At 54.6% G+C, this 15,542-nt stretch overlaps 3 protein-coding genes across 3 annotated transcripts; all 3 read left to right on the top strand.

Annotated features, from left to right (window-relative positions):
* Position 1: 1 nt before the first annotated feature.
* LBRM_28_2210 (conserved hypothetical protein) lies at positions 2–1,735 on the top strand (the record flags this gene model as incomplete). The annotated part of the gene is made up of 1 exon (XM_001566200.1): positions 2–1,735. One exon carries the CDS (start codon positions 2–4, stop codon positions 1,733–1,735), a length of 1,734 nt encoding a protein of 577 aa, XP_001566250.1.
* Positions 1,736–2,548: 813 nt separating this feature from the next.
* LBRM_28_2200 (conserved hypothetical protein) lies at positions 2,549–4,207 on the top strand (the record flags this gene model as incomplete). The annotated part of the gene is made up of 1 exon (XM_001566199.2): positions 2,549–4,207. The coding sequence occupies one exon, from the start codon at positions 2,549–2,551 to the stop codon at positions 4,205–4,207; it is 1,659 nt and encodes a 552-aa protein (XP_001566249.1).
* A 2,327-nt stretch (positions 4,208–6,534) lies between these two features.
* On the top strand, positions 6,535–9,141 carry LDK (putative protein kinase; the record flags this gene model as incomplete). Its single annotated transcript, XM_001566198.2, has 1 exon — positions 6,535–9,141. One exon carries the CDS (start codon positions 6,535–6,537, stop codon positions 9,139–9,141), a length of 2,607 nt encoding a protein of 868 aa, XP_001566248.1.
* Between the last annotated feature and the right edge of the window lie 6,401 nt (positions 9,142–15,542).

The following is a 15,542-nucleotide window of genomic DNA, read 5'->3' as shown; positions in this document are numbered from 1 at the left end:
AATGGCATCGTCGTCGCCTCAGGTCAAACTGGACAGCGCTATCCGTACCACTGACGAGTACGCAGCCGCCTTCGACCTCGAAGTATGGAAAGCGCAGCAGCAACTCCAATACCAGGCACAGCTGCGTCAGGCGAAGGAGCGGCTGGAGCGCCGCCTGCGCAAGGAGGCACGAGAGTCGGAGAAGAAAAAGATGGCAGAGCTTGAGCAACTTCGCCAAGAGCTAGAGACAATGGGGCACCGGCTACAGGTGGCTGGTGAGACGCTGGAAAAGCGCACCGCTCAGCTGGATGCTTGTGAGGCCGCTTTTAACATGAAACGAGTGAAGGTGGCAGAACAGCATGAGGCATATGTCGCCCGCGCCGAAGAGCAGGTGCGCCGCAGCCGTGAGGAGGCCCAGATTTCCCAATCCAGCCTTCAAGCAAGATTGCAAGAGAAGGACCGCACCATTCAGCAACTGCAGGAGAGAGTCAGCTCAGCGCAGCAAGAGTATGACCTACTCCGACGACGCGCAGCGCGTTACCTGACCGAGCAGACCGACACCGACGGCCAACGACTACGGGAGCAGGAGTGCGCGCTGAGTCTGGCGCAGACACAGCTGGCGGAGGTGCAACGCCAGCTGCGAGAGAAAAGCGCGGATGTGGACCGTCTGGCAGAGTCTAAGGCGACCTTAGAGCAGCAGCTGTACGAGTTCAAGCGGCAGCTCGCGATCGTCACGCGCAAATACCATCGACTCTGTGAGGAGTACCAGACGCGTGAGTGGGAGCGTCTGCGCAGGGAACAGGAGGCTCTGAGCACGGCGAAGCGAGGGCAGGCCCTACAAGCGCATCGACTACAGCAGCAGAAGCAGACGTTGGCGGCATCTTTTCTGCCAATTGGCTTTATCAACAGCGCTGCATATACTACCGCGGGGAACACGGCTCGCAGCGTTGCAGAACAAGATGACTTTTACGCAATGCTGACAGATCTGAAACAGGAGGTGGCGAGTGGGCTAGCAGCGATCAACCGAACCTCACGTTCAGGTTCCCTTCCCTTCACTGTTGTCGAGAGACCTGCAGGGGCTCTCCGCTCGACTGCCCACGACACCAGCTGCCACTCCCAAGCATCTCCGCAGTCACGCATGCGCGCTATTTCCGTCACCGTCGCGGAGAGCGCTGGGGACTCTTTAACAGGTGCCCCTTCCCCTCAAGACCCCACATTAGAGTCCTCCTCTGTCTCTGGGGTTTCACGCATTTCACAGACAAAGCCGCCACCGCGCACGCAGCAGAAGTTGCAAGTGGGCGCGTCTGGTGCTGAGACAAACGTAGTGGTAGACATGGGCGATACTTCTATCGACAGCACCTACCCTCCAGCTGACTTTCAACCCTGGTCGGCATCCATACTTGAGGGTGAAGAGGACGGCGTTGCTCCTCTGCCGTCCGTGCGCGCCGGCACCCTTCCCCCACTCGCCCCGGCACAGCGTGGCCTGGAGGAGGCGTTGCCTGACACTGCTTCACCGCATATCTCACCAACGCCAGAGGAGTTCGTGCTTGCCAGGGATGCGCCGCTGGACCACACGTCCAGCGCTGCGAAGTCGGCAGCGGCGCGGCGCGATATGGAGGTCTTTGTGCACCAGCTGAAGATGAATCGCGAGAAGCTCTTGGAGACTGGCGTGTACTCAGAGGATGATCACGTGGTGAAGGAGATGCGGGAGAAGATACGCATGTACGAACAGTACTTGACTCAGCAGCGGCAGTGACGGTTTGGCAGCATGGGGCCGGTAATCCCGATAGCAGAGAAGATCGACGGTTTGTCAGGCGCTGTCACGCCACCCCTAGTCCAGGCATTCTACAGGTGTTTTGCCGAAGGAGACGGCTTTTCCTATCCTCTTTGTATCACTACTCCCCTCTCTCACGCACCCACTACGTGCTCCTGCCTTTCTCTTTTATTTTCAACATGACGTAGGCATACGTCGTGTTGCCTGCAGTTCCCGCCACACTCCCGCTGAACCCACCTGACTACACACAAAAAAGAAGCGTAGATTATGTGAAGTATTTTGAGAGATTCTCGCTTTCTGCTTATGCGTGTTTGCGCTTCTTAGTGGGGCTCACTTTTGCTCTCTCTCTCTCTCTTCTGCCTCGGATAAGAGACAGGAAAAGATGTCCGAGCACGGGTGATAGTGGTGGTGGCGGCGGGGCAGGGCGTGCGTGCGATGCCAAGGCTCTCTACAGAACAGCAGCTCTGCCTCTGCAGCCTCAACAGGCCCAGGAACCGACGCTGATGCAGACAGTTGTGCAGTAACGTTCGGTGTAATGGTGCTCATGGTCGCGCCCGCGCCCCTGCTCTCCTGGCAATGGATCCTTTCACGTATGAAAGATGTTTTTTTTTCTTCATCCTTCATCTTTTGTATGAGCTGCTGTCTTGCCTGCTTGAAGAGAGAGCGGGGACACCTACCACCACTGCACACATACAACCGCTTCTACTCACACCCACATCCATCCGCGCCTCTACAAAAAGGGATTCCCCCCCCTATACGCACGCACACACACACACACACTCGTGCGCGATACGTATGCACTCCAGAATTCCACTCTCGATCGTCTTCTCTGGAGAGGGGAGGCGACACGCCATTCCACACCGCACCTTTTGCGTAGCGGCTCAATCAGAAGACGGAAGCGCTGGTGTGAGTGCCGACACCGACATCGCGGAGGAAGGCGTCGCATTCTTCCGGTACTTAGACTCCAATGACACACGTATGCCGTCACATCCGCACCTTAGGGCCTACGCTCATTCGGCGGAGGAGTACGAGACGTATGTCGGTGAGGAGGTGTGGGACGATGCTGATGGGGCACCCACGAGCGCATCGAGGCAGCCACCTGAGCGCGATACTGGGAAGGTCCAGAGCGGAAGCGGCTCTTGCTACGCTACATTGGATACTGTCGCACCGGTGCCGAGCTTCCGCAGCGTGGTGGAATGGGTGAGTGGCGTTTTCGAAGAGGACTGGACCTCCGATGGCGTTGTGTTGTGTGGTCGCTATGTTGTGGCGGACGACGGTGCGTGGGCGGTGCCCTCTCGCTCCCCCACGCTTTACACTACACGCGAGGTGTTCTTGCTGATGCGCAATTCGAGCAAGTTCCTCCATGACGTGCACACACAGGTGGTAGATCTGAAGGCTGTGGCAAAGAGAGGTGCACACAGCGGCTCTTTGACCCTCGAGTTCACGCTTGCCAAGTCTCTTGCTGGATCTGGAGCGAGTGAGATGCGGGCCATTCTTCCGTACCCGTTGTACTTCAGCCCGCAGACGCGCACCTGGGTGGTGAGGGACACCGCCGCATCCTTGTCCTTCACCGGAATCGGCCAGCGTATGACTGACGTGTGCTTTCCTTCGCTGATGGCGTGGACGGAGGCGGAGCATGATAATAATTTTCGCTTCATGCAGCGACGAATTGAGCAGGCTGCGCTGCTGGAGCGTACCTGTGCCACAGACCCGGGATTTATCTCCCGCCTCGTGAGCGCCTTCGATAAGGAAAAGCATCTGGCGTACGCATCTGATGGTGCTGCGGGGCAGCAGCATCCCTATCCGCGCCTGGCGCTTCTTCTCACGGTGGACTTGCTTTTTGAGAGCTCCTCGCTTCCGATTTACCTGTTGAGCTCGAAGGCGCGTGTGTTCGAGGTGGCTTCTCGCACCTCGGTGACATGGGGAGCAATTAACGACGCCTCACAGTGGCATCTGTGGACTCCACTACTCGTCGATGCGGACACCAGCGGGGCAGACGGTGCTTTGGATGCCTCTGCCGCTGCTCCCACTGTTAAGGCGGCGTGTGGATGCGACGATGGCATCCACGCTGCACCTTTGGGAGAGGACGAAGAGTCAGACGAGACAGAGGAGGAAGAAGAGGACGCGGCCACTCGTTCTCTCAACTTTTTCCGCATGTTCAGAGGTATTGGGCACTGGAATCAGTACGTCAGTTCAATGGTAGCGCGTCTCCAGCAAAGCCGCAGCGATGCCCTGGGCCTCGATGACTCGAACAAGCCCTCTCGCGATGTTCAGCATTACTGTGTGATTGCATCCGAAAGCGCGGACTTGGTCAACTGCGCGGATACGCTGACAAAGCGTGGACTTCCGCTGGAGCTAATGCACCCAGAGTTGCTGCAATTGAGCGGAGAAGCAGCTGCTTTTATGAAAATGCTAAGTGATGGCTTGCTCAAACAATCCGGCAGGGACAACTGAGTGAGCAAAAGCGAGATGAGCAAGCAGTGCTGAGAGACTTACGTGCGTTCGAGGTGCTCTTCTAGCGCTTGTCTTATGTCCGTCTACGGGCACTGAAAATGGTGCCTGTCTCTGTGTACGTGTCTCTTCCTACCTTGCAACCGTGTGTAAAGCGTTCAAACCATCCCCTGAGCCGCGGAATATCGACAGGAAAAGTGATGCTAGCAACGAAACGGCGGAAAAGGATGCGTGCTGAGAAGAACATACGCGGGACCTCGACAGAGACACAAACAGACACCAAGCACAGTTATACAGTCCACCGTGGTGGCGACGAGAAAATTTGAAGTTCTCAGCGAGGAGGCAGATTTGACTCCTCGTATGCATGTGCCCTTACGCTGCAACTGTACAAAAAAAAAATATGAATGATATCGTACTCACGGTAAGCGTGACCTTTGTTGTGCTTCTCAGCGAGGATGCAAAGAGAAGTAGTGCCATCAACCAAAGTAAACTCGCTGGGGTCAGCCGGCGGGCGAGGGCGAGGAAAAGAATGAGACGCACGGAGGACACGAGGCAGCACGGCGCCAGCGGCGCGACCCGAGTGCTTCTTCCTTCCCTCTTCTTCATTCTCCATAAAGGAACAGCGCCGCTAGTGTGCACTGCCGATGGTGCTTCTACACAGGGTGACCCCCCACACACACACAAATACGAATTTCTCAGCTTTAAAAACATTCCTCCCCATTCTCTCTCTCCTCTCTCTCCTTGACTTTAAATGATCCCCGCCGATGGGTCATTTCAGAGTGTAGGTCCAGACTTTTCTGTACAGCAGGAGACGCACGCACTCCACACAAAAAGGAAGGAAACGCAAACAGACACGTTTGGGGTGTGTTCGTGGCGCACCAACCCCACCCGACAACCTCCAACCCAAACGCTTGCGAAGGGGAAGCGCTTTGTGTGTGTCTGTCTGTCTTTTCAAGAAGCTCAGGTCTTTCTTTGCCCCCCTCCCTTTGCCTCCCTCTCTCTTGTTCTGCTTCCGTGGTTGCTCTCTCTTTCCCCCCTCGCTGTTTGCTTGTTTTCTCCTTTTTTTGTACACGTGTGTGCGTGGTGTGTGTGTGTGTGTCCTACGAAGCAAACACCTTCACATCGCACGAGCATCGAAGTTGAGCTCGCACACGTACGCATACACACTCGAACGCTGTCGTCGGCCTATGCATACGCGATCAAGGGCGGAAGCTGGCGTTGTAGAGACACTTCCTGGGGCTAAAATAGGCGCCGCTGACTTTCTCGTCTTCTTTTTAAGCCCAGAAAAGGCCAGAGGATCGACAGCAGCAAAGGTGAGTTTTAGTACTCCTGTGTATCTCGTTGCCGCACTACATTAATCAAAAGTACAGACTGTACTGCCAACGTGTATCCTTGCTACTCTCAGCCACGCAGTCCATCAACGCATACACAGACCCGCACTACGTAGACGTCTCCTCGAGAATTATTTGTATCGTTTTAAAAGTCTCCTCCCTTCTGCTCTCTGAGACTTGCGGGCTCATCCTCGCTTCGCCTTCTCTCCATCTCTCTCTGTCTGTATTTCCCGTCTCTCGTGTGTGTTGCTCCTCGCCTTTTTGCTTCATTTTGTACTGTCGCCTCTATTCGCGTGCCTACACGTGTGTCAAGGGTGCAGTGCTCAAAAAAAGGCACCGCACCTGCAGGCCCACAGAGGTAGTAATAAGAGAAGAGCCAGTAGATGGAGCAGAGGTCTTGACAAGGATAAGGACTCATAGTAAGAAAGAGGCGGAAAGCATCACAACATATATATACACACCCACACACACATACACCTCTATCTATCCATTTTGTTATACACGCACACACGTACACTCTCTGATCCATCAAGGCAAGGATAAGGAGCGGATACGTCTCTCTCTCTCTCTCTGTGTGTCGATGCTTTTTGACCCTTTTCTTGTCCCTCTCTATCCCTTGTGTACTTCATTGTCGTTGCCGGTGGTGCGCGCGTCTGGTTCATTTTGCTGTCGACTTTCTCTTTCGTGTTGTCTGTGCTTGCGGGTCTTTCTAACGCTTTTATCTATATCAGTTCACCACTGCGTGCTGCGTGTGTGTGTGTGTGTCTCTCTCTCTGTGTATGTAGTGCTTGTTTGGCTCTCTTTTTTTTTTTTCTGTCTCGCCTTTGAACTTTCCCCCCTCTGCTTCTCTCTCTCTCTTTCTCTTTCTTACTGTGTGTGTGTCTGGGCTCCTCTCTCCATCCTGCTATCTTATCAGCACATTTTCTCGCGTTGATCCACCGTCTTTTTATCGGGCTGAAAAATTGAACAAAAAGGCATTGACGAGAAGGAGGCAGTAAAATGGCCACTGGGAAAGTGGTCGGCGATGTGGTGCAGTATCGCCTGGATACTCCTATTGCAAGTGGTGCCTTCAGCACCGTGTGGCGGTGCACGGAGCTCTCATCAGGGCAGACCTACGCCATGAAGATTGTGGAAAAGAGGGTCGCCGTGCGAAACAAGATGACAGGGGCTCTTATTCGTGAAGTCAACGCACTCGAGATTGGTGGCAGCTCCCCGTACGTGACTGGGCTTGTGGACAAGATGGTATCGAAACACAATTACTACATTGTCATGGACCTCGCCGAGGGTGGAACGCTGCTGGACATGATTCGTGAGCGGCGTCAGGAATTGAAGCAAGCGCAGGTATCGTTGCCTAGTGGCCGCTCTCTGCTAGACTCTCTGCAGTTGTCGAGCACGCCGTTCATGCCTTACGATCGAGTGCGGCACTACTTCAAGCAGCTCCTGCTGGCGCTGTCCACACTGCATGACCGCAACGTTGTCCACCGTGACGTCAAGCCGGAGAACATTCTGCTGAACAAACGTCGGACACGATTGGTGCTCTCCGACTTTGGTTTTGCGTGCCATTGCATGCCTGGGGTTAAATTGCACCGCGCATGCGGTACGCTGAAGTACTGCGCCCCCGAGCTCCTTCGTGAGTATCCTTCCTACGATGGTCGAAAGATCGACGTCTGGGCTGCTGGTGTCACCCTCTACGTGATGCTTTTCGGCGGCTTTCCGTACCGCTGCCCGCGTGGCGACCCCGATTCGTTACTCGAGGTGATCGAGACGACTACATATCGCATCCCACGCCCCATCCCGGCTGGCATCGAGGACATTTTGCAGTGCATGTTGTGCGTAGACTCAGATCAGCGCTGGTCTATGAAGCAGCTTCTAAACCACCCGTGGATGTCAGGGTTGGAGCTGAACTCCCCTCCATCGCGTGCCTCCGCTGGAGAGGGGCTGACGTCGCCCACCACCACCATGCCAAATACCGCGGAGGCGATTACGGAGATGCTCTCCGAGGGCTGTTCACCCATGGACTCCTTTCCGTTCGACGAGGATGATGTCGATGACGGCTTCTACCAAAGCATTCATCATGAGCAGCTCAACAGCAGCGTGAGCAGTGACTGCCACAACAGTACCACCCCAAGGCAGAAGCCACGACAGCGGCCCTTGCATGCTGACTCAGGGGCCTCGCAGGGGGATGTTGTCTCCCTTTCTTCTCCCACCTCGCTGCTTCACAGCGGCGAATCGGAGACCCGAAGCGCATCAGCAGCCTTTGCCTTACTCACGCCGCCCTCCCAGCTCTTGCGCACCTCTACCAAGCAGGAGATCCTTCAGCACGGCACTGAGTTTACCTCCATGGCCTCCATCGAGAGCTCCGTCGCGAGCGACGATGAGCGAGAGGAGGACGAGGAAGAGGAAGATGACTCTGAAGACGATACCCATCACTGGGACGAGATGGATGAGGGTGCCGTGGCTACAGACCACATCAGGAGCGCCTCCAAGGGTGACAACCTCTCCAAAGACGCGCCGTGCGCGAGCGACGCGCAACTCTGTGAACTCTGGGGTCGGTACTCATACGGTCTGTGGCTGACCGCGCGCATTGCGGCTCACCTTGTCGCCTTCATCGCTGTTTGTTTCGTGGCCGTAGCGCTGCGTGTGCTTCTGAAGTGCGACATCATCGACCTCCCATTGCCGGAAGGCATGCGTGACTACATTTCCTTTGTCCTCTCCACCCCGCTGCGCCGTCCCCGTGCTCACCTCAGTGACGCTGCGCTGACACTTTCTCAGTCACCTGGAGGGTCTTCTACGGCCTCACCGCTCGCGCTTCTCCAGAAAGATAGCCACGGTGGCAGTAGCGCTCATTGTCGCTTAATGGCACCGCCTATTCCAGGTTCTGGGCTGCGGCACTACGTGCGCAGGGCAGATAAGCTCATGCGGGACTCGTTCATGGGCAGTGTCGTGCTGTCGCACAACATCCCCCTAGTGGACCTTGCCCATCGCAAGATGGCTGCACCCTACCCCCAGGAACTGTCAGTGGATCACTCCCTTTCCTCGACGCCTGCCGCGCCGAGCCTCGCTACGATGGCACCATCACAGTCCTCCGCGGTTCGGCAACCCAGGGAAAGAGATGAAGCGGCAACCACTGAGGCACGTGCAGAGAGCGTGGAGGGGGCCGTCTTGTCTATGCCGCCGAGCGCAGAGAAGAGTAAACGAAATGCAAATCGCCCGGGGCCACCAGCCAGCGGAGACGAGGGGAGCGGCAAAGAGGAGCGTGACTGGCAGGAAAGAGACTCATCGCTACGCAAGAAGTGTAGGAGAACTCAGTCGCCACGTCCGCCGCTGGTATTAGTGGAAGACCCCATCTCAGTGACGACTGCGGCGACAACCTGCCTGGACACCACGGCCAACCCCAAGACATCTCTGAGGAGCGAGGCTCACGTGGACTCCCAGGCGGGGGCGACCGACGATACAGGCAGCGGTGACAGTGCGCTGGACAAGCCAGCTTACTTGCCTCATCACAACTTCATGTTCTCTCCTATTTCTCCTATGCCAATGGTGCCAGGCGACCATCAGCGCGGCGTGGAGGACTTCCCTATTGTGACCAAGATGGGCCATGCATGAGCTTCTGGAGTAACCATGTCGTCATGGTCGTCGTGGCAAACGCACTCAGACACACCTCCGCACTGCGTCCCTCTACTTTTTTTCTTGTAAAGATGTTTTCCCCCTCTCCGCACTTCAGTTTGTTGCTCTTGTGGTGTTTAGCATACACGACACTGCAGCCGTGGTGCGTGTCTTCGCTGCGTGCAGCGGGGCTGCTCTACTTCTCCCCTTCCTCCCTCCCTCCAATGGACTCCTCCTCTCTCAGTTTTTTTTTTCGTTCTTGTGGTGTGTTGCCGCGGCGTTGAGGATGGGGCGCACTTGGTGAGCTCTCTTTTGCAGCTTCTCTGCTTTTTGTCCGATGAAGGTAAGAGGCGTGTGCTGCATACGCAATGTTGCTTCTTCTGTGTTTCCTTTTCTTCGAACAGACCCGCCCCACCAGGCTCCTTTGCCCTTCTCCTCATTCATCACTCTTTTTTCTTTTTTTCCCCCTTTTTTTTTCTCGTCTCGTCTCTCTCTCTCTCCCCACAAGCACTCCCCTTCATGCACGCGCACCAACGCCTGCCCATTCACAAGCGCAAAAGAAAGTAAAGTCTGAGGCCAGCTTTAACCATAATTAATGACCGTTCACTGTACGAAAGGTGAGAGAGGCGGAGCGCGCTGAAGGCGGGCAGCATAACCAGTGGAAAAAGAACAGGCATTGGAAAAGATAGGTGTTAGTCTTTGTCGGGGACAACGAAGAAAAAAAAATGAGGAGGAAGGTAAGAGGACGAGAGAGTCGCTATACTTTACCGGCATCTCTTTTCTCCCGCTTCCCTCCCCCCCCCCCCACACACACACACCCAAAAACGCATGAAGGCACGCTGGCCGCTCTTTTTTTCCTGCTACTGTTCTTCTAGAGGGCTTGGCTTTGTCTCGTTTGCTCTCCCTTTCTGTCCTTTATCTTCCCCTTTCGCTGCTCATGACATTTTCTGCCACTCCCGTCTTTTTTTTTTGGACTTCTGCACGTCGGTGCGAACGATATGTGTGTGTATGGTGTGTGTGCGTGCGGATCGATGCACATAAGCTCCCTCACGCACCTCTCCTCTGTGCTTGTCTTGTTCTTCCTGTCTTACCTCTCTCCTCTCTCTCGTTTTTTTTTTCTTATCGTCTCTCTGTCTCTCTCTCTTTTCTCATCTATTCATCTGTCTTGCTCTCTCTCTCTCTCTCTGTTTTACGATGATGTTTGCTGATACGGAGGCCTCTCTTCTCACCTTCGTCCTTGGCTTGTTTCACGCTGTCGCTGCGTTTTTCCCTTTCGGTTCTTCTCTTCCCTCTATGATCATGCAAAGTAGTTGTGCATGGCCGACTCTAACTTTTTTTTTCCCATTCTGACGTTTTTGTTTGGCGCGTCGATCTTCCTCCACCTCTCTTAGTCTCTCTCAAGGCTGTTTTCAGGGCCGCACTTTTCTCCATGTAGTGCCCTGTTTTTCTGTCGACTGTTGATTTCCCTCTCCTCCTCTGACCCTTTTCTACGCATTGTCGCTGCTGTATTGCTGTATTGACGTTTTTCTTTCGCTTTGTATTCTTCTGCTTTGTGCCTCTCTTCTTCTTTCCCCTCCCTCGTGTGTGTCTGTGTGGTTATCCCCCCGCTCCTTCTTGAGGTATTCCCTCTCGTCCCCCTTTTCGCTTCCCTTTTCAGAGGAGAGGAGGACAGCCTAACGCTTTCCTGACGCACAGCCTAGAGGGTCAGTTCTGCAGGGCAGCCCCTTAGGGTGCCTCGCAGCTGTCTCTATTAGTATTTTTCTCCGTTGTGTCTCGCTTGCTTGGCACGCTGCAGTATCACTCAAGAGGCCTAGAGCACCAACACAGAGGGGTCGAGGGGTGCAGTCTCGCCCACACCTTTCCCCTCTTTGTCGCTCTCGATCTTGTTCTGCTGATGCTTCATTCTCTGTGCTTCCGCCCTAGGCTGCCCGTGCCTGCATGCCTGCGCTTCTGGGTACGCTTGTGCGTCTCTCTTCCACAGTCGCGCTGTTACCATCTCAAGCGACGATACGGAATATCGATGGAGTGAGTGAAGGCGATATACACGCACGTACGTACACCTACACACGCTGCTGCTGCTGAGACGCCCACAGAAGAAACATCCACAACACGAACCTTGGCGATCATATTCCTCGTTTTTCTCCATCAGGGTTGATTTTTATTCGCTTTTGCTTTTCAATATCTCACTGTGTCTCTCTCTGCGCTTTCACTTCCTTCTCTTCTGAAGTATACTGCTGTAGTTTTTTCTTTTTCTTTTTCTTTTGGGGAGTTTACGTTCGTTTTTCTGCAATTACATCCGGAGCAGTAAGGTATCCGATGAACAACGGGGTAGGGAGAGGATGAGAAGCCACTCCTGTGCCGTGTCCGCGATTGGTCCCGTGCCTGCCCCTCTTCTCTCCGCCACCTCTCTCTGTGTACCCTTTCAGTCCCTACACCGCATTCTCCCTTTTTTTACCTTTTCTACTTCTCTCTGTACGTGCGCTTCTCCGTATGCGCTGCGTTGGGGGTGTGTGAGGCGATGCAGCGGACACGGCCACTCACACAGACGCACACACGTACACAGAGAGCCACACTCATCACAAGGGAGGAGAGATGGTGTGACCACGGCGCTTCTTTTTTTTTTTCGTGTTTGTCTTCTCTCTCGAGGCTACAATTCTCTTTATGGTGTGCGCATTTCTTTCTCTGCTTGTCTCTCTTTTCTCCTGTCCACGACTCGCTTTTCTTTACCTTCATGGATCCCTCCTGTGACTTGCCTTGGTGGGTATTAGGGTTGCTGTTACTCACGCGCAGGCAGAGATCGTTTGAACTGTCGTCCCCCTCTCTGCAGAGTCACAGAAACAGTCGCACGTATGCGTCATCAAACGGCAGTCTTGACTTGTGCAATAGAAGGGGTGCGGTGTTGCGCATTCAGTCGCGCATCTCTCCTCTCTCTCTCTTCTCGCTTCGCATACTGACACACACACACGCTCAAAACTACTGAATACCAACATCTATCAATAGCCAAAAGTGTGTCTCTACACTGAACTACACTTGTGTAGGTGTGAGAGGACACGTGTTTCTTCTTTTTCTTTCTTCTCTTCTTCAGTGCATCCTCTGCGCTTCGACCAGCCGTGAAGAATATATACTTTTTTTTTTTGCTTCCTCTTTTCGTGCTTTCCGCCATTTGCGTCCGGTCTTACAACTCTAGTTTGTTCCCGTATTGTCTTCCTCTCCCCCCTCCCTCCATTAGTTTTGTTCATCTGTTGTTTGTTTTCCTTCTTTGCCCATGATGTCGACTGCCTCACCGTGGTATAAGAGCGTAGTAACCCCTCTGGATGTCGGCGGGCAAGTCTGCCCTGGTGCTGTGCCGGAGAGGTCTGTGGTCATGATCACATTTGTGTCAGTCCCCGAGAGGTCGTGCCGCCGATTCAGCACACACGCGTATCCACCTACTGTCCCCCCTCCCTTCAGAGCGACGGGCTGTGGGTTCTTTGTGCGCGGGCACATGTTTGTCCGTGGGCCCCCTCCGCTTGACACAGCCACACCCGTCAAAGGCGTGCAGATTCAGGAGCGGGCGGAATGTCCCTGCCGCTACAGGCTCATGGCAACGTTCTCCCTGTCGCGGCACATGCGGGCAACCCACCCGGACACGCACACCCCCCACGACATGGGCGTAAATGGCAGATGCGGACAGCGAGCCCTCCGACAACAGCGTTGTCCTGAAACTGGTCCCGCGATCCAATGGTGCGCGCACTGTACGCACGCGCCGTCAAGCACCGCTGGCACGGTGTATGACATCCCAACGAGGCATGCGGAGGCCAGAAGGGCACGAGTGATCGAGGAAACGGGCGTGGAGAAATCCATGCTGGCCAGCCCCACAGTGCAGGAGCGCGAAATGCGCGGCACCTCCCACATCTGGCCGGGCGGACTGACGGGGCACAGGTGTGAGAAGCATGGCGAGAGCACCCCGAATCATACCATCGGACCCTCCAGACTGCCATGTGGAGAGTCCCCACGCCATGCTATGGAATGCCGCGGCTTGAAGCGGCCTCCGCGAGAAGCACAGCACACAGGCAGGGCACTGGGCCTCAGAGGGCCCTGATCTGCAGCTGGCCTACTTCCTCCCTGAGTTCATCCGGCATGGACCTAAACCACCACCTGCTATCTACACGACCGACGCCACAGCCTCTATCCTCGAGCGGGAATCTGGACGCGTCCCGCTTTGGATCGAGGCATGCAGTCCACCCAGGTCCATCTGGCGGCGATTGTGCAGCTCGTACGTGAAGGGGGACGAGGAGGGACATGGACGCCCTGCAAGACGCATGACCCGGTTTGATGGTCGGCGGTTCGTCCTAGACGACGAGGATATCGCCCCAGTGCACGAGGGAGAGGTGAGCTGTGGCTCCGTGCGTACGCCCTGTCTGGCTTGTTCGGAGCTGAAATCACACGTTGGAGACAACACAAACCAGCGAACAAAATAGGTTTGATGCTTGACTAATAACGTGTCCCCCCTCCTCCTGGTGTTTACCTTTATTGGTGCCTACTGTGGCATACGCACCCATTAGCCTCTCTTTCTGCCCGTGTGCAATGGAAGTCCTTTCCTGTGGCCGCTGGCAGCCGACGTGCTAGATGCCAGCGTACTGCCTGATTAAGCCGATTTTCTGTTAGCGCCCAGCATCGATAACCTTCTCATTACACGTGTCGTGCGTCACTGCCCGCGATCTTTCAGCGTGTTGGACGGCGTAGTTGGGTCTGCGCTGCAGTGCATGCAGCGCGAAAAACGACCCCGCGCACGGATGCACATACACACCCAAAGGCGTCCTTTCTGCACTTTTTCCTCTTTTCTTTCTCTCCGCGAAGCCCAATGCTCTTTCTGTTTTTTTTTTTTTTTTCACGGACCCGCACCGCGCTCTTTCCCCAAACTCTTGCACCTCTTGTTTTGCTGTTTCGCCTTTTCTGTTCGTCTTGCAGTGCCCATCCGTGCCCTTTCTGTGTTTCCCTTTGTGTGTATGCGTCATGCAATTCCGGTAGTTCCCCCCCTGTCGTGTGCGTTGCCGTTTAGCGTGACGTTCAGCATGCATGGCGACCTCTCTCTCGCCTGCCCATCTTTTCCTCCTCTTTTCCCTCCAGACGGATGCCATCTTGTGTGGCTCCTTTCGCTCACTTTTTTCTTCGCTCAGTGAGCGCGCATATCTTCTTTTCCCGTTTAAACTTCTATATCTATGCATGTGTATGTGTATGCTTGTGCGAAGTACAGGTGAGCCTTTGTTGCCTCCCCCTCGACGGAGTCCAGCGGACTTCATCAGGCTCGTCAGCTTTTCTCTTTGCCTTCTTTCTGGCTTATGGACGGAATACCCCCTCCCCCCCACACACCCACACATACACACGCACGCTCTCGTATGCGCAGATGCATGTGTATGTCTCCGCGAAACGTTTTTCTTTTCTGTACTTTTATTATTCATCAACGAACGGAGTCGAGTGAGCACACAGAATCTTTTTTTTTGTTTGTTCTGAATTCCTCTATGGACTGCCTCTCTGCAGCAGCGCCAAAGAAGTCAAGCAAACGAACGTGGCAGAGAAATAGAAGAAGCTGCAAAGAAGCCGATACATGCCCATGGGCAATAATTATTTAAGGAATATGAGTGGGTGGTGGTGGTGGGAGGGGTGGGGTGGGGGGGGGGGAAGAAGAAGACAGTAATTCAGTTGATAGTGGCTGTTATGATGGTGAGATTGATGTCTCTGAGCGGGGTGGGTGTGGGACGTTTCTGTATTGCGTCTGTGCTGCTTGGGCGCAGCTGAGAAGGTAAACAAATTGATGAAGACACATGCGAGAAGTGTGTGCAGTGCTTGCGGGACTCGAGCGATGCACCAGTAACAAAGCACGCCTAAGGCGCATCCTTCTTCCTCCCTCTATACGGGTACGCACGCACACACGCACACACACACACAACCCGTGATGAATGAGACCACGACTGCAAACCTCATTAGGGAGATCTTGAACCCTTTCCACACTTTCCTTTTCGCCTTTTTCCTCCCTCTCTTAGTTGCCCAGCGCATGCAATACAAACACTTAGCAGAACGAAGGAAGCTGCGACTAGTTCTCATTGTTTCGGAGTCGGGGGTACTACTGTGATGAGAGAAAGGAACTGCACACAGGAGACAGCATCTCAGGAACAGCAACCGCGACGCGGAGTAACGATGCAGCGCCGCGACGAAGAGGAGATGACGTCAGCAGAGTGACGGTATCCACCAGCACAAGAGCATACATAGACACTGGCGCACACTATATCAAATACAACGAATGCCAGTGATGTAATGCGCCTGAAGGGTGCTTATCGACAAGATTGAACAAAAATGAAAATGCGGATGCTCTTTGGGGCCATCTGCCCAAATGCCTCCTGCGGTGCAAAGTGCCTGGTCGG

This window comes from Leishmania braziliensis, chromosome 28, assembly GCF_000002845.2.
Source record: "Leishmania braziliensis MHOM/BR/75/M2904 complete genome, chromosome 28".
NCBI lineage: Eukaryota > Euglenozoa > Kinetoplastea > Trypanosomatida > Trypanosomatidae > Leishmania > Leishmania braziliensis.
The sequence above is the reverse complement of the archived record's forward strand: the minus strand, read 5'-3'. Positions and strand labels throughout refer to the sequence as shown.